The sequence below is a fragment of the Syngnathus leptorhynchus genome, chromosome 1, assembly GCF_054491065.1.
Source record: "Syngnathus leptorhynchus isolate UIUO chromosome 1, UIUO_Slep, whole genome shotgun sequence".
In the NCBI taxonomy this organism is placed as follows: domain Eukaryota; kingdom Metazoa; phylum Chordata; class Actinopteri; order Syngnathiformes; family Syngnathidae; genus Syngnathus; species Syngnathus leptorhynchus.
Genome location: NC_141195.1, coordinates 16782431 through 16798999, shown reverse-complemented (window position 1 = coordinate 16798999; position 16569 = coordinate 16782431). Strand labels below are relative to the sequence as shown.

Genomic DNA, 16569 nt, shown 5'->3' with positions numbered 1-16569 from the left:
CACGAGTTGCTCTTCACGTCAACCTTTATTAGTCAAGTCCCAACATTTCACTCAAATACTTGAGTACCAATCGTTGTAACATTTACACACAACTACAGGTAAACAAAATCTTTGGAAACTTCCCCCATGTTCCACAAGTAGGGAGCATCGCACCAAAACATCTCTTAAAACATGTTTGCTGTGGTAAACTAGTGATTGTAATTCTTACGAAGAAATATTTTTTTTAGATTGGCGAATTGAAGGTTGGGGAAAACTGGTAAACTACATTAACCAACACAAAGTATTCACTGACAATCTGTCAACCATCTCATGTGCATGAACTTGCGACCCACATATGCCCGAATTTTTAAGTCAATGGCTGAACTACTCACAAGACGGCACCAACTGGACCATTTTCATGTCAAAAAGTCCACATGTAGCATGCTTGAATGCCTCAGCAGACAAGACCTAAACATTTCAAAAGGAGGGGGGAAAAAAAAATTATAAAGCGGCTTGCAATGTACATTTTTAGCCATGCTTAGCATCACCTCACAAAACAGCAAATAAGGTTATTGAAAAAAGGTAAATCGTGTAAAGGTTTTGGGCAAATGTTTCTAGGAATTCAAACAACATACTGGCAATAAAATGAATTCAAACTGCAAGCAGAGCAATAAACAGGCCCTTGCACTCGGTCATGACAACAAATGGCAGATTTGGGTCACCTACGTGCTTTCAATTGAGGCACTTGGAAGGAGTTCTGAACGTTGCCCATATTGGTTCCTTTAAAACAAAATCAAATTCCTCACAAGGGTCTTCATGATTTTCTTTTCTGATGTAATTATGTGCCTCAACTCAATGAAGTAATTACATTTCATCAAGACATGTTCCTTTCCTGCAAAAAAAACAAACTTTTCGGGTATGTTGAGGCCCTCATACGAGAACTTGTACGTTTCAAGAATAATGATTAAAATCAACAATTCAATAAGGGATTCACAGCGCTACAATAAAAAATAACAACTGAAACACCATCAAACTGAAGCTGGAAGGAACAAGCTGCCATTCAATCAAAAAACAACACCTCACGTGAACGCCATCTACAGCATCACCACGGCGACTGCAGGGCTGGAGGGAGGGAGCGAGTCAAGATCGCCTTTTCCTCCGCCTCATTGGGATTAATCCGCTCGGCTAATGGGAGAGGGATGCGAACGACAACGACGGCTAAACTGCACAGCTGCTTCTCGGTGGGAGGTAAGAAGTCGGCGCTGGAGAGAAGAGGAGAGAGCTGTTTGGATCCCTTTGGGGTTGGTTAGGGGCTGGGGGGCGCACCACCCTCGGGGAGTGTGTTGGTGGAAGCCCGAGTCCGAACGCCATCGCCAGAGCCCACGCTGGAAGCCGAGTGAGTCCTGGAGCGAACCAAGCGCGTCATGCCGGCTGTGGGCACTAGAGGGGGACAAACGAGTTTAGGTCAATAATGACCAAGTGGCCAAGTGAGTGACATTAGGAGCTGGAGTCTGCTTGGCCGGTGAGTTGGTGTGTGAACGTCTGAGCGTGAGTTGTGGGCGACAACAGCTCCTTACGAGTGTTGTCATTTTCTATTTGTGAGTTTTATTGTCCTCGTGATTTTCAATGAATGAACTCAAAGTGCATTGTTGACTTTGACTCTTTTTGCCCACATGCGAGGGCAAGCAGAGTCGGAAACACCAGGCAGGCACACTCTACAAATCCTGGAAGACGATTGGCTGATCAGTATGACAATCAAACATACAGAAAGACTAGACAAACTAGGACCTACTTAATGGGAAGTAACAAACAAACATGTTTACTCACTATAGCCCATCCCCTGCACAAAATACTTGAAGGCCTCTGACAGTTTTCCTGGCTGAGGGAGGGAAAAAAAGGACACATTCACTAAATGTCCTACAAAAAACATACACAAATTATTCGGTCATATCAAGGATGAAATGAACCGCTAACCTGCATCACTTGTGGAAGTCCGCCACAGTCTGCCATCTAGAGGAAAGACTGAGAATTACACCATATAGAGTACCCGTGACATTTTGAGGTTGGCAACTACATGTTTTAAGTTAGCCCAGGAAACATAACTTAAGAATAAAACAACTATAATAAAATAGTAGCATGTACATAATAGAAACTCTTCAGGTACCTTGAGCAGTGTGGTCTTGGTTGGGTTCAGTCTGGAATTACACTCCACCTGTTTGGGGAAAAGTGGACAAAGACAGACACAAGTCCAGTTTACGACAACGTAAACAGAAACATTGATTGGCGATCACAGCGGCTTCCAAAAAACTGACCACGGCATCGACAGCCGGTGAAGTATCGCCAACTACCAGCAGGGCAGGGCACCTGACACACATAAAAGCACACGTGTGTCAGAAAATAACAAATACGAGAAAAAAAAAAAACAGACTTTTAGTACCGGAGTGTGTTGACTGTCTCGTCGTTTAAACCGGGCACGGGACGCTCTATCTGCAATTCTGTCCGGCTACGAAAAAACACAGACACGCACGCGCACTCATTGAACAGTCCTGTTATCTTGGAGGGCAAAAGTTAAAAGTAAATAGTCATGTAAAAGTCATTTTCGTTTCTGTAATCAAAACATACAATGAAAATGAAAGAAAAATAAAGACGCCAAACCTTTCGAACTATGAAGAAGCAGGCATGCTAACAAAATTGCCCACACACAATTGACCAAACAAAATATTCCCACTTTTCTTCCAGCACATTTTTTGAATCCAGAATTTAAGTGATTGAATAAAGTAAACCTGAAAAGTCCCATGACAAATTACCTGTCATAGCTGCAGTAAAACAATGCCAAGTTGTCCAGCGCAATGTCCTGAGAGATGTGCAGCCTGTAAGTCTGGATGAGCTCTTTATTCTCTGTTAACTCATCCTACACACACACACACACACACACACATGCACAAAACATGTTTATGAAGCATGGAAAGCCTTTATTGAGCTGCGTGTGGGTGTGCTCACGGTGCTGAAGTGGTGTGCCATGATGATATCCACCAGGTTGCTGGTCCAGCCGCTCAGCTACAAGAAGCAAAATAATAGATTGTTTGGAGTGTCAAAACATACACATGCGTGAAGGTCATACCTTGGCTACGGCCCAGTCCATCCAGCCTTTGGCGCAGGGATCGATATTGATCAGAACTAAACCCTCCACCAGACTGGGCTCGTTCAACTGGAACAACAATCGAGGTCAATAAGTGGGCGTGCCGATACTTTTGTCCCAAATGAGAATCGACCCAACGATGGATTCACTCACAGCCAGTTTGGTGAGGACGTAAGCTCCAGCGCCGACTCCGATACCAATCACGCTTTTGATCCTGAGCATATACACACACACACGTGTGTGACATGAAATATACAATGCCGAGAAAAGCTATTTTCCACACTTCAGCTCATCAAACAGATGTTGAGATCAGACAGGGATGAGCTAAGTAAACATTAAAAGCATTTTTAAATTGGTGATTTGATTTATTAAGAGACAAACACTCTTCAAACCTACTGGACCCTGTGTTTAAAAAAATAAAAATAAAAGGCACTTGCTTCTAGAGCTGTTCAGTCAAAAAAATCAACTCAATTTGAACCCACCTAATAAAATGAAATCGGATCAAATATTTAAAAAAAAAAAAACTGCAACAAAACGACATAATCCAAAGAAATTTAGGAACAGATGACAAATAAAGTGAAAGTAAGATTTTCGTGTGAAGAGTGGACTGACTTACTGAAGTTGTGTGAGAACTGACGGCAACATGGCAGCCAGTTCGTCCATAGATGGATACTGGTACCTAAATACACAAATAAAAGCAACAGTCAGGTTTGTTTGAATTCAATTCGGTTCCCCCAAGACAATACAAATGTGTGTAGGTGTGTTACCCATTGGGGAAGGTAGGTGCGTTCTCCTGTTGGCCCGGTGCGTCCACATGCAAAACGGAGAAGTGCTGAGTCACTTCCTGCATGTCCTCGTAGTTGAACAGGCTATTAAAGCACGACTTATCTACAAACACACTTCCCGTTAGCGACGACTCATCCAAATTGCCACTTATTGTAGATGTTTGACTCACGGTTGAGTCCGACATCGTGGTAGGTGAGGATGGTGGGCCGGTTGCCCTTAGCGACGCCTCTCATGGTCACATGCAATGCACAGTGAGTGGTTTCCACATCGTACTCCTGGACAACAAATGCAAGTGTGTACACACATTGATCAGTCAAACATGGAGGACATATGACGAAAAATCCATTATTTTACTGTGCTGTCAACCAAGTCAGTGTTTTATCTGCATAAAAAGTATTTTAGGGATTTCTCCCCCCCCCCCATTATTAAGAAAAACATTTTTTCAATTAAATCAATTTGAAACAAAATCTTATATTTTGGAAAAAATAAAAAATAATAAATAAAACTAAAAATATTTCCATTCCATTCAAAATGAATGATTTCACCTCATTGTAATTTAGCCATTTAATAAATGAATAAACAAACAAATGAGTGAATGAATTCATTTCTCACATAAAAAAAAAAGACTGACTTCTTTGTGAGAAAAACATCTCCATGATTAAAAACTGTAATAAAGCCTTATTGGGAAAATAATATGTGGATATGATCAAATGGAATAGAAGATAGCAAGATGGATACCAACTAGTCAGAAGATGAGATGTGGTGCAGGTTCCAGCGTAGCATAAAGGAAGAGCTTGTTGGTTATCAGCTTATCGAGTCTTTTTTTGGAGGCGACTCCCACACAGCAGTCAGCTGCTATTTCTACTCGTGCGCTGCCGCTCTGTTCTGTCGTATTTTACAAATGCGATTAGAACTTAATTATGGGCAACGTGAGAATATAGAATCTCTCCAATAGTCGGCACAGCATCTCGCTTGATGTCTTGTGTCGGAAAGGCGTGAAAAAAAATCTTTGGGGTCATCCACAGGGCATCCTAAGTGATTTTGGGCTCAATGGCTTCTGCTTTTCCTCTTCAGCAGTTAACTTACAAGTCCTTTTCCTCTCGATTCACATCCCACAGCTCGTCCTTTCACCTTCTTCGAGATCCAGGTTGCGGTCATAGCAACGAACCCTCTGCACTCAGTTTCTCGGGGAACATCTTGGTACGATAATCATCTTGCTGTTCTGCCCGGACTGCTTTTCATCACACACGGCTCTTCAACTTGATCTTACCGGGAAGCGAGATCTTATCTTTGATTGGAAGGCCTTTGACGTTTTTGTTATTGAGCTACTACTTACTGGTGTCTGGATCGAACAGGGTTGTAAGCTTACTTATTTAGAGGTCTTGAACGGCAGATGATGTCATTTTCATGCTGATGTTCCTTTAGGTCATCAGTGCCATTCCTGTTATCAGGCAATGAGTCATCTTGCACCCCTGCTCTCGCAGACTCTCGGGGTATTTTCCTCTCTGGATTTTACGTAGCCGTGAAGGGTGATGAATGTAATATTTAGCACATTCATTTTGGGTTTTTTCCCCAAAAAGTAATTATTTATAGTGTTTCTTTTTGATTCAATTATACGTTAAATATAAAGTGTAAAATGTAATCATTGTAAACTATGATTTTAAAAATAGTCACATAATCAAATAATTATACGGGGTTGATGGAGTAGGATAAGACTTAATTTGCTTTTTGATGAAAGAAAAAATTCAATAAACCATTTAAAATGTTATAATGTTCTACTTCCAATTAAATCTGTTGAAATGTCACACTTTTTACTATTTTACATGGATATCTGTTTAGGACAAAGCAAAGTATTTATATTTATGCTTGGACATGATCATTTCCATTACATTGATATCGATATTTCCAAAATCCCCCATCTTAACTACCTATGGCAATTTATTAGAAACCTGTCAAACCCCATCGCTTGGCCAACTGATCACATTATGGTGCTCTTTGAACAACACGTCACCTGACAGTTGAAGTCCTGTAGGTTTCTGCCATTCTGCAGAAAGAGACAAAAACATTTGATTCATCGGAAACAGTGAATGTGGAAATCCAACCAGAACCGGGTCTTCGTTCACCTGTGTCGTCAGCAGGGGTTTGATCTCTGTTAGCTGGACGTCGTGAAGTTCCTCCATCGTGCAACCGCCTTACTGCTCACCTGAGAAAGGATGACATGTGGATATGGACGAGAAAAGGCTACAAGAGAACAGAGAGGGAGTGATGTATCTGTTGGATAACAAACATAAGGACCAGCCAAGCCATATGGTCTAAAATTGTTGAGCATTCAAAATGTTTATTTACCTAGGATTAGAGAAAGGATATTTTTCGAAATGACACCATTTGCGGAAAAGAAAAAAAACATGTCTATTATTTGCATGGACGTTCATGCAAGTAATGAGGGGTGGAAAAACAAAAACTTACTTAAAAAAACACTTTCAATCTTGTTTGCTATCAGCAGAAATTAAGAAAATACTAATACAGGGGGAATAGACAAGAGCAAAACCTATTTTGAATGAAATCATTGTTTAGTATTTTTTATCTCAGCGTTTAAAGGCAGATATTGTATTTTTTGTGCAAAAAAAAAAAGGCATTTTAAGAATTTAGCCTTGATTGATTCCAACTGCTGGAAATTGCAATGTTTTTTTATGGGTTTAGCTAGAATATGTGACGTCACGTCATCGTTTGCCGAAGACATGATTAAATAGCTTCCAAGACTAGTAATCAACAGTCGATTTCCAAGTTACATAATCATGTGTGTTTGTGCTCGTCTGTCTGAACTCACGTCAGCAGTCAAGTCAGATGCTAACCTTAGCTCAGGTCAGACAGCCGCTGCATAGCAACCGTTGCTATGGGAACCGTTCCAATTCTTTCTCTTTTTCTCTCACACACGTACACACACAAACCTCACGACTAGTTAGCTTGAATCTAATTATCTGTGGCAATTCAGTGAAGAATCTACTTTGTCCTGATTTCAACTCACCGTAAATTGCGTAGTCGAGTTTAACGTGCGCCAGGAGAAACGAACGCCAAAGCGGGTTCTAACCACAGATCCGTTCGGAGCGCAAGTGAGGTTGTTGTTGGTCTACTCTGCTGCAAAGATGAGCAAAGCGTACAAGTGATACTCAAGCAGGTTGCCAGCCAGGAAATGGTGGGGGTGGGGGCGGGGCTTAGACAACAAACAACAGCTGACTGGTCAAACTGGTGACGATAGCTAACTTCCAGGGGGAGCTAGAATTTTTTTTTTTTTTGTCTGCCAAATGAGATACATTTTTAGGGGATACACACAATAACAATAATACAACATTTTGTCTTTTAGGGTCGACTGAGGTGCCACAAAAGACCATTGATGCAAGCAAATCTGGTGCTGACTGTGAAGAAATAAAAGTCTGACAAGCATGAGTATTTCAGCGACATTATTTGAGTTGAATACCATCAAAACAAAACTACAACTTCATACTGTTCATTTTCTCATAGAAGAATAAAAAATCTTTTGCTTGCTTTGTGTGTGCAGGACGACGCAACCAATCAGTGAGCAAATTTCCCCCCTCCACACGGACATAGATTTTGGAACACTTGCAAGTGAAAAGTGAGTTAATGTGCTGTATACAAATAATTGTGTGTCTGGAGTGCCTATGGACTTAAAATGAGAAATTAAAAAAACCAAATAACTTCTTTCAAAAAATCTTTCATTGATTTGGACACTCGTTTGTGTTGCAAACTCTGGGCGACGTTTCTACTAGAAGAAACTGGCACCGTAAATATTCGCCGATGTGAAAGAAGAGTCAAACAAAGATCCAGCCCAATGGTTGTCATGGTAACAAGATTCAGGCTCAACATTTGCCCAGCAGTAGAGAGCCAGGTGGTGTGCCAATACTTTTGTCCAAATGGTGTACAACTAATTATGCACACATTGCATGAGTCATTACCCTTTGACTGAATTTGTTTTTTTTTTATATCTAGAACCTAGTTGTTTTTCAACAAATTAAATAGAACAAGAATATACAAAGTAAGATCAGAACGCTGGTAAAAGAATCATGCAAAAGTGTCCGCGCCTTGACGTCGTGTACACGGTGAAGTTCGTTAGCTCCTGAACGAGGAAATACGTCGGTCTCTGTGTAGTTGGAGTGCGCTGCAAACAAGCGCTTAAGTGCATGATTTGTCCAATGTGCTACCCGGTTCAAACATTGTTAGCTGGAGTGCCACTGTCGCACAGACAGCCGTCTCACGACGGACAGGTCGTACAGCAGGCGCTTGATCCGCTGTTTGAGTTGTGGCAGGCGAGACAACGGCTCAGGAGGCTCCAGCTCGCCGGAATGGTCTAACCAGGACTCCAAAACTGAAGAAGGAAAGAAAATGTTTATTAACAGAAATATACACATACAAGATACTATACCAGCTTAATTTGTCATATGACCATGCTTGTAATTCAAAAACACACACACACGCACAAGAATGAAAATGAGAGTATGTCTCACTATCTAAGTCCTTCTCGATGACGTCCATCCTGGTGATGATCTGCTGGTGTAAACGCTCCACATGCTCCAGCAGATTCAGCTGGCACTCCGTCACAGAAGTCGGCGAAGACATCGGGGTTGCCAGGTGAGAGCGCGCATGCCCTTCATCTCCATTCGGGCATATGCGCTTTGTGCTTTGAGCACATCCTGGCCAATCGCTCTCATCATCGTCGTCTTCCTCCTTTATTTCCTGGAAAGACACACAAGAAGCCTTCATCAATCTGAACTCCCATTTTAATCAACTGCCTTTCCACTGGGCTCTTTTATCTTCTGCAATGTGAAAATTATTCTGCTCTTAGGAATAATAATGTTTTAAATGTTCGATTTGATCAAACTGATGACTTAGTTCCTTACTGCATCTCACTTCGGAGTAAATATAGGTCATCGGCGTGGTCGCGTTACTATAGCAACAGCAGCCGTGTAATGAGTAATGCTTGTGCGTCAAAATCCTTTTCCAGAACACTTTGTTCACCTATGCTTGACCCAATTCCACAGAGTGCAAAATATATCCAAGGAAAGTTGTCGATTAGTTTTGCTTTGAATCGGCTTGCTCCTTTTACCTTATCCTCCTCGTTGGGTGTGTCTTGTTTCACAGTGGCTTTTGGCCTCTCCTCCACCTGTTCCCACAATGAACCAGGCTTCTGGTAGCAGTGCTCGCTGCTGACATAACTGACCGGGGCTTCTCCTCTCGGCTTGTGCCCCTCCTCCGACGTCCACGGCAATCGCCACAGCTGCAGGTCGGGGTGCGACGGCGTCCTGCATGGCCAGATGACGGAGGTGGGAATTGGTTACAAATGTACAAGTCAGAAGTAAGTCAAAAGTCTTAACCTTCAAAATTTAAGCAAGTTACAGTGGGAACATTTCAGTCCCCACTAAAACAATTTCCCATCGAGTCATTTTTTGGGCAAAGCAAGTCATACCTCACTCACTAGTCAAGTCATGTAACTGCTACCCAATGAAAAGATGGGGCTGAGAGAACAAGTGCATGTGTGGACTCACCGCAAAAGGCTAATCTTCAGCTGCAGGCCACTGAGGACCTGATTGAGGTTGTGCGTGTGCGCCAGGAGGCCGCTGGTTTGTGTGATCTTGGAAGTGTTGCTCTCCGAATAGTTGTCCCTCACGAAAGACAGGCCGAACATGCGTCCGGACGTTAGAAGGTCGGGCTCGGACAAGTAGCACTGAGCCCGCCTCCAACCTGAAGGCACCAAGAGACCCACATTGTGGCCATGAAGGTCAAGATCGTGATCAATAAGCAAATTTTATTTTTTTAAACCAATTCTGAACTAACGCACCGATAACGTAAACGCTCAGTAATCCAACATCTGCTCAATATCGTTGTCCCACTTTTTGTCTACATTTGTCTCATACCTGTGCAGTGTCTGCAATAGTAGCAAGTGTAGTTGCGAGGGACGTTGTTCTCGTACAAGCCCATACAAGTGCCGTGCTGCCAACACAAACACGACTCGCACTGCAGACACAAAAGCGTCACGCTGTCACTTGTGCCTCAAAAGGACCCAGGCGGGCAGCTCACCTGAATCATGAAGTCGTTCTCCTCGTCCACCTCGCACACACACCTCACCACCTCGCAGTCCTCCGCCCCAGCGGTGAGTGACCAGGAGGGCGCGTCCTCACCGCTCTCTGCCGTCAGCGTCGACCAGTCGCTGCCATCGTCCACTGATAAAGGTAGAAGGATAACGTGAATTGCCGTCAGGGACTTCTGCTTCTGGTGCGCATCATCATGCACGTGTGTATGTGTTTACTTGTGCGCGTGGTGGGATAATCCTCGCCAAGTTTGAATGTGACGGGAGACAAGGCCAAGCCTTCGTTGTCGCTACTGCAAACTTCTGAGGAGACGAAAAACTATTATTTTTGCATAGTCATCATTTGATTCTTTTCACATGCTTTGAAAGGGGAAGTCACCCCGCCCCTCGCCCCAAAATAAAATGTTGTAGTTGCCAAGTCTGAAGTCGAAACCAATCATGGCCCAGCGTAAAAAAAATGGTGAAGGGTTTTGTGGCTTTTACCTGATTGACTCATCTTTTTCTTCTTCTTTTTTTTCTTCTTCTTCTTCAGTTTGACCCTTAGAAAATTTTTCCTCTCTTTCCTGTCGAAATGACTCTTGTCTCTCTTGATCTCTGCTGGCAGACAAACCAAACCAAAAAACGCTGGATTTACGCAACATGCTTCAAGAGGCATAAGACGAAAATGCTACATTAGCAGTGTATACAAATTTAATATAACAAACTATAACATAATCATAAACTATAACGGAACTGTCACGTTATAGTGTATTGTGTATAGACATGACCTATAATTACTGTATAGAGTAAGAGTCAAGCGGCGTCAGCTGACCTGTTACCATGCTCCTGTGCTCTCTGTCGTCATGACTCGCGATGCTTGCCATGTCGTACAAAAAGTGGCTGCTCTCAGAAGTCGAGCGCTTCCTCCTACAACCAACATCGAGTGACATCAAGTCAGTTATTGTAACTTGTGCCGCCCCCTTGTAGGTATAGCAAAAACTGGTTTGAATCAGAAAATTGTTTTTGATTTGCAAGATTTATGTGCATCAAATAGAAACCGAATTAGATCAATCCTCTTTAAAATGTAACCGTCTTGAATATTTTACTCATTTATTTATTACACATTCTCATATGTTAGGATACCATTGTATAATGACTACGGAGAATGAGAATGATTCCAAACACACTAGTGTGATGGGATGCGTTGACAATGATAACAACCAACCTCGGCATGTCTGTCACCACTGGACTGCCTTGTTCCTCTGATTGCTGCTGCTGTTGCTCCTGCTGCTGATGCTCCTCCGCGTGGTAGTACTTGATGTGGTAGTGCAGAAGACTGGCCTTCCGGAAGGACTTGGTGCAGCCCGCCGATGGACACTTGAAGGGATTGTGGTCTAGTTCGATGGAGAGGATCGGGGGAGGTTGGTTCTTGATCACCCTGTACACTGATGCACAAGAACTCAGATTAGTCCATGATGTAGGGTGTGTGTTGGTAAACTTGACCGGCTAAAGGTTGTGCGGTAGTAATGAACTACATTTAACCCAACTTTTTGTCTGAGTAATTTCAATGCAACATACTTACAAGATTTTACTTTAACTTGAGGATTTTTGTTGAGGTAAAAAAATCCAATTCATACCACTGGCTACTTTCATTCTTAGCGGTTATTATTATTTGCACAAACTATTTGTTTTGAGTTGTCAGAGAGAATTCTATCATGTGACTCGTTTCACTAATTCTACGTAACCAATGGCAACTTTTGAGTCTAATTCACCAATCAAAAGGAGAAAAGAAGTCACATGACTGTAAAGAAGCCGTACTTCCTATGGCTGAATTTTCCCTGATGTATGACATTTTATTATGAAATTTATTATTTTAGTTTAAGTATTATTGTAATAAAATATCAGAATTTTCATATTCCATCTTATTTTATTTTGCGAAGTTGACATTTATGCTATGATTAAAAATATATATAAACCAGAATTACTCAGGTACTCAGTATTTGAGTATTTTTTTTCATTCTCAGCTCCTATTGCCTGCACACACTCTGACCATGAGATCGCCACTGCCACCAATTGTAGTGGATGTGCAATTACACTTTATTCTTGTATGATTAAACAAAGCCACCACCGTAGCATCGACTTCAGGTTAAGCAACCGTTTTGGTTCAATTGGAAAGTGAAATATTTGGTGACTTACGTGGTTCTCTGCTGAATTTGTGCGAGGTGGGCAGGTGGGCCTGTCGCTCCAAGAGCACATCTGCTCAAGGCAACACACATATTATGGAAAACATAGGCACAATCAAGCCAACAGGTCATTTCTATCATTATGTGTGTTTTGTAGGGCTTGGCGAATGAGCAATTGTATTCATAAGCAATTCTTTTAGAGCGGCATCCATAGCTCAAAGCGCATCCCCGCTGACACGTACTGCTTACTCTAACAATACACAGAGTAAATAGTTTTATTTCACATTGTGATTTGACATTTTTTTATCTATTTTTTTTTTATGTACACTACCATTTAAAGGTTTGGGGTGACCCAGACAATTTAGTATTTTCCATGAAAACTAACATAACTGCACAAGGGTAGTAGATCACTCGATTTTTACCTCATGTTACCAGGTGTAAACGAAGAAGAGTGTTCGGTGCATGCTTGTGTTTACCTTTATCGATGTGGGAAGGAACAGCAGGCTGGCTGAGCTCGCTTGTGATTGGCTGCTCATGAGTGTCGCTGTTTCCACCGGGAGAGAGAGGAAGACTCTTGGCTGCTGTTGGAGGGAAGGATGACGATGATGAAGACGGTTGTGGCCCGCTCTCGCCTTCAGCCTTTCCGTCCTCTTTCTCTTCTTCCTCCTCATCATCCTCTCTTTCTTCTTCCTCACACTCCTCCTCGCTCTCTCCTTCTTCCAATCCTTCGCTTCCCAGAGCTGACTTCCCAGATCTTGACTTCTGAATAAGCACAAATAAGAGTTCAAAATCATTGTGGTGGGTTGAATCTGGTCCAGTCATTTTGAAGCATTCCTTACTTTTTGTAAGGCTTTAACCTTAGGGGGCTTTACTGTCCGAACCACGCCGTCATAGAAACGTACGGTGTAAGAGTCTGAAACACAAATGCGTATCAGATCTGAGCTCAATCTGGTTGAGAGATATTTTTTTTTTTCAAGCCACCTTATATTGACACAAGGGATGAATGAAAATATATATTTCTTTAATGACTAAACTCCACTACAAGTCATTGATGTTAAGCAGGTTTTTTTTTCCTGAATCACCATCACTATAAACATCTCAGATCGGTAGAACTAACTGTGTAAATGCAGCCTCACCGTCTTTGTTGACACGCAGGATTTTGGCTGGGTAGAAACGACAGTCGGTCCAACAGGCCAAAACCTTTGTCCCGGTTACAAATGACTGGGAGAGAGGGAGATAGGAAGAAACCACTGATAAAGGTTGAAGTAGCCTCCTGCTGACATGCACATTTATGTACATACATGTGTATTTATGGAAAAAATAAAGTTGGAATATTGCAAGAAAAAGACATTTTACATTAATAAAGGTTTTTCTATGATCATTTTGTAATTGCATAGGACAGTATTAAAATTGTATTTTTGCATGAATTGGTTATTTTAAAGAATAAAGTTTGACATTATAATAAGAGAATACAATTTTTATACTGCTAGAAAAAGTCATTTTATGAGAAAAAAGTTCTTATTTATGGCACTAAAATCTATGATATATATATATATATATATATATATATATATATCATTCTTATTATTAATAATTATACATTTAATATTCGGCATATGAATGTCATACCGTTGCCACGCTTGGTAAATTGAGGCCCCGCCTTCTTCTTAAAGTGACTCGTTCCAGTGGCCGCAGGTACGGCGAGTTCCAATGGAACCATTCGTCGTGGCGGCGGCTCCACCGGCGGTAGTGGATCAGAACGCGCTCTTTGTCGTAGTCAACTTTGTCAATGGTGGATGAGTACCTGACAGACCACACACGCACACAAAACCCCCACACACACAAAATAATAGCATTTAGTGCGTGTTGTTGGTTAGCACACCGCTGGGAGTAGTGCATACCAGTTCTTGTGGCGGTCTCTTGCCTGCAGTTGAGCGCCCACCTCAAACTTGATGCCCGGCCTGTTTGGAGGAGTCTTCATCTGTACACAAGGGGAAAATTAAAAATGTGTCTTCAATTTTCCTTCTTTTGGGTCTAATCAGTATCACCTTCTGTCATCGAAAGCACCATTTGGTGAATTTAGTGTTTTCTTTCAATTTTCTTGTAAAATGTCTCACTTTGTATTTTCCATCTGTTCATTTTCAATCACACTTATTTTGATTAGGGCTGAGAGGCAGGGCACACCTTGGACTGGTCACAAGACAATGTCAGGGAACATTTAGACAAATAAACATTCACATTTACACTTAGGGACAATCAAGAGCAGGGGTCTCAAACCAGAGGCCCATGGCCCATTTGCGGCCCACAGGGTGATATTTTGCGGCCCCCACTTGACATCATAGTTTAATGTTAGTCCAGCCCCAACTATTTTGCCACGTTGTGGCCTGGGGCACCATAGCTCCTGCTCATGACAGATTTCTGTTCAATGTAATTCTGACACCAAATGGAAGGAAAACATACCCGTCACCCAGTCCCAGTCATGTATTGTTCATAACCTGCCGTGAAGAGAAAGGTTGGTGACGACAACAGCCAATATAAAAAAAAAAAACAGGAGACACATTTTTGGGGGGTTGATGACAGGGCCGCGCTGACATGTCTGATTGCAAAGTGTATGTAACTATGCAAGTACAAGGGAGATGACAGAAAGGAGCGTGTCACCATTCATGTTCATCAACTGAAGAATCAATGATCTGAACTGTTATCAATAAAGATTGAGAAGTTTGAATTAGTTGAACTTAAAAAAAGAAAATCATTTCAACCTGTTTTTATGGAAAGCTTGATGTTGGCACACCAAGACTATTTCAAGCCGTCCACACATAAGTGAAGTTTGAGACCCCTGATGTCCCAGCACAAACAGCCAAACAATGGACTTTGAAGCAGAAAGTGATCATCAGTCTATTACCTTGCTGCCCTAACTAATAACATAATGCATCTAATTATGATTTAGAATTATGAGGAGTGAAGAATATTACCAGGACAATGTGGTTTTATTTTTTTTTAATATCGTCTTGTAAAATTATCAGATTATAAATAAAACATTTTGCACATATTTGATGACGTTTAAACAACACTCAAAAGGCTGTCCACACGATTTACGCGTGTTATGAAATGAATTATGACAATTCCATCAAATTAACTTTTCGATTCGTGACAGCTGAACGAGGGTTTTGACATCTGTTTATACACTTCCTGTGTGAAAGCATGCAATTGGCTAGAAACAGTCAGGTGTCGGTATTCCTGACTTTTCATTGGTCGTAAGTGGTGTCAGTGCAGCATGAAGGCCTGCCCTTTGCCTGCTTTCAACTATGTGGATTATCTTTCCAAAGAGAGGCGATTAACGTCATAAACTCCATTTAAAACTCTCACAAAAGACGCAGCGGTCCTCTATGCCCAAAGAGTAGAGGAGACAGCCGCACACCGAGTTGTTCATCTAGTTTAGGACTGTAACAAAGACGAGTTGGCGTCTTGTGCAGCTATGCTCCAACGATTATAACTGGACGAGCTAACGGCTAGCATCTAGCGAGTCCCACAGACGGAGTACCGAGCACAGCGTGAAGTGTCATTTTAATGAAGAGTTTCGTGACGAGTGACGTGATACACACCTTCAGCAATTACCCGCACTCTTTAATTCGACTAAATTATTACTGTAGTCTCTTCGAAGTTGAAAGGATGAAGCAAAAAGCTTGTTTACCTCTCGCGTTTAGCAGCGTAGTCTGTGAATGAGCTCATGACCGACGTCACATCTAGCTGGCATCTTGGCGCATGCGCATCCTTCTCACTGAAGAATTATCCACGAATTAATGGAGGGTGAGATTATGACCGCTTGGTGGTGCCATTGAGTCACATTTTTTTCATTCGACTTCCGAGCCGCTTCACTTAAAATAGTGGTGGCTTGAGCTTGGCTTTCCATCCACTTTTCAAGTGAGCAAAAGGATCGGAACAAACATTAAATTAACTTTAAGTTAATAACATTTAATATTTGATGGGATAACCATTTGCAATAATGCCATCAAGCTTATGACCTATTGACTTTACAACACTGTAGCGTTCATTTGCTTTTCCAGGCCTTTAGCCTCATCCAGTTATTTTTTTTCCGGAGTTTTTTCTGTTAACACGACAATTAATTTCATCTTTCACAGCAAGGCACTTTAGATACAGCTCATCTAATTCTCTTTCTCACATTTAATTTAGTCAATTATACGGATGCAAGCAGCAAATTTCTCCTTAAGGAGACAAATTAAGTGAAACCTTGAACTTCCAGTAGAACCTTGAAAAATATATGACAAGATACAAGAGGAGTTTCCCAACTTTGTCTTCACTGACATTTTATTGCATCTCATCATTTCAAATGGCATAATGGTTCACAGCAATGGGAATTTACAGGGAACGTTCCAGAAATTTAC

General features: G+C 41.7%; 2 protein-coding genes across 8 annotated transcripts; both read right to left on the bottom strand.

Annotated features, from left to right (window-relative positions):
- Positions 1 to 13: 13 nt before the first annotated feature.
- On the bottom strand, positions 14 to 7192 carry LOC147062282 (protein NDRG3-like). 3 transcript variants are annotated; one of them, XM_085918320.1, is made up of 16 exons: positions 6930 to 7192; positions 6028 to 6107; positions 5916 to 5948; positions 4074 to 4179; positions 3886 to 4006; positions 3735 to 3797; positions 3272 to 3332; positions 3101 to 3187; positions 2980 to 3036; positions 2787 to 2890; positions 2417 to 2482; positions 2292 to 2343; positions 2144 to 2191; positions 1954 to 1989; positions 1807 to 1858; positions 14 to 1419 (listed from the first exon to the last, which is right to left on the bottom strand). In XM_085918320.1, exons 2-16 carry the CDS (start codon positions 6082 to 6084, stop codon positions 1286 to 1288), a joined length of 1077 nt encoding a protein of 358 aa, XP_085774446.1. In that variant the 5' UTR covers positions 6085 to 6107; positions 6930 to 7192; the 3' UTR covers positions 14 to 1285. The 3 variants fall into 3 exon arrangements, with proteins under 3 accessions (XP_085774446.1, XP_085774454.1, XP_085774463.1); XM_085918328.1 differs by having other exon boundaries at positions 6028 to 6099; XM_085918337.1 differs by lacking the exon at positions 6930 to 7192 and adding an exon at positions 6732 to 6749 and having other exon boundaries at positions 6028 to 6099.
- Positions 7193 to 7347: 155 nt separating this feature from the next.
- On the bottom strand, positions 7348 to 15979 carry LOC147062281 (PHD finger protein 20-like). 5 transcript variants are annotated; one of them, XM_085918281.1, is made up of 18 exons: positions 15858 to 15979; positions 14627 to 14661; positions 14068 to 14147; positions 13796 to 13970; positions 13303 to 13387; positions 13006 to 13079; positions 12643 to 12928; positions 12180 to 12239; positions 11209 to 11428; positions 10816 to 10910; positions 10488 to 10601; positions 10224 to 10304; positions 9995 to 10137; positions 9832 to 9931; positions 9463 to 9658; positions 9024 to 9219; positions 8425 to 8653; positions 7348 to 8285 (listed from the first exon to the last, which is right to left on the bottom strand). In XM_085918281.1, exons 3-18 carry the CDS (start codon positions 14145 to 14147, stop codon positions 8137 to 8139), a joined length of 2283 nt encoding a protein of 760 aa, XP_085774407.1. In that variant the 5' UTR covers positions 14627 to 14661; positions 15858 to 15979; the 3' UTR covers positions 7348 to 8136. The 5 variants fall into 5 exon arrangements, with proteins under 5 accessions (XP_085774407.1, XP_085774398.1, XP_085774414.1 ...); XM_085918272.1 differs by having other exon boundaries at positions 10224 to 10307; positions 10488 to 10598; XM_085918288.1 differs by having other exon boundaries at positions 10488 to 10598.
- Positions 15980 to 16569: the final 590 nt, after the last annotated feature.

Bases quoted from the DNA above. Each gene is read 5' to 3' on its own strand.
- LOC147062282 (XM_085918320.1), bottom strand. From the start codon at position 6,084: ATGGAGGAACTTCACGACGTCCAGCTAACAGAGATCAAACCCCTGCTG. The intron at 4,007-4,073 runs GTGAGTCAAACA...GTGTGTTTGTAG, and splicing joins CCACGATGTCGGACTCAACC to ATAAGTCGTGCTTTAATAGC. The intron at 1,990-2,143 runs GTACCTGAAGAG...TCTTTCCTCTAG, and splicing joins CCAAGACCACACTGCTCAAG to ATGGCAGACTGTGGCGGACT.
- LOC147062281 (XM_085918264.1), bottom strand. From the start codon at position 14,147: ATGAAGACTCCTCCAAACAGGCCGGGCATCAAGTTTGAGGTGGGCGCT. The intron at 13,971-14,067 runs GTATGCACTACT...GTGGTCTGTCAG, and splicing joins AGAGACCGCCACAAGAACTG to GTACTCATCCACCATTGACA. The intron at 10,602-10,815 runs GTCAGCTGACGC...TTTGTCTGCCAG, and splicing joins GCACAGGAGCATGGTAACAG to CAGAGATCAAGAGAGACAAG.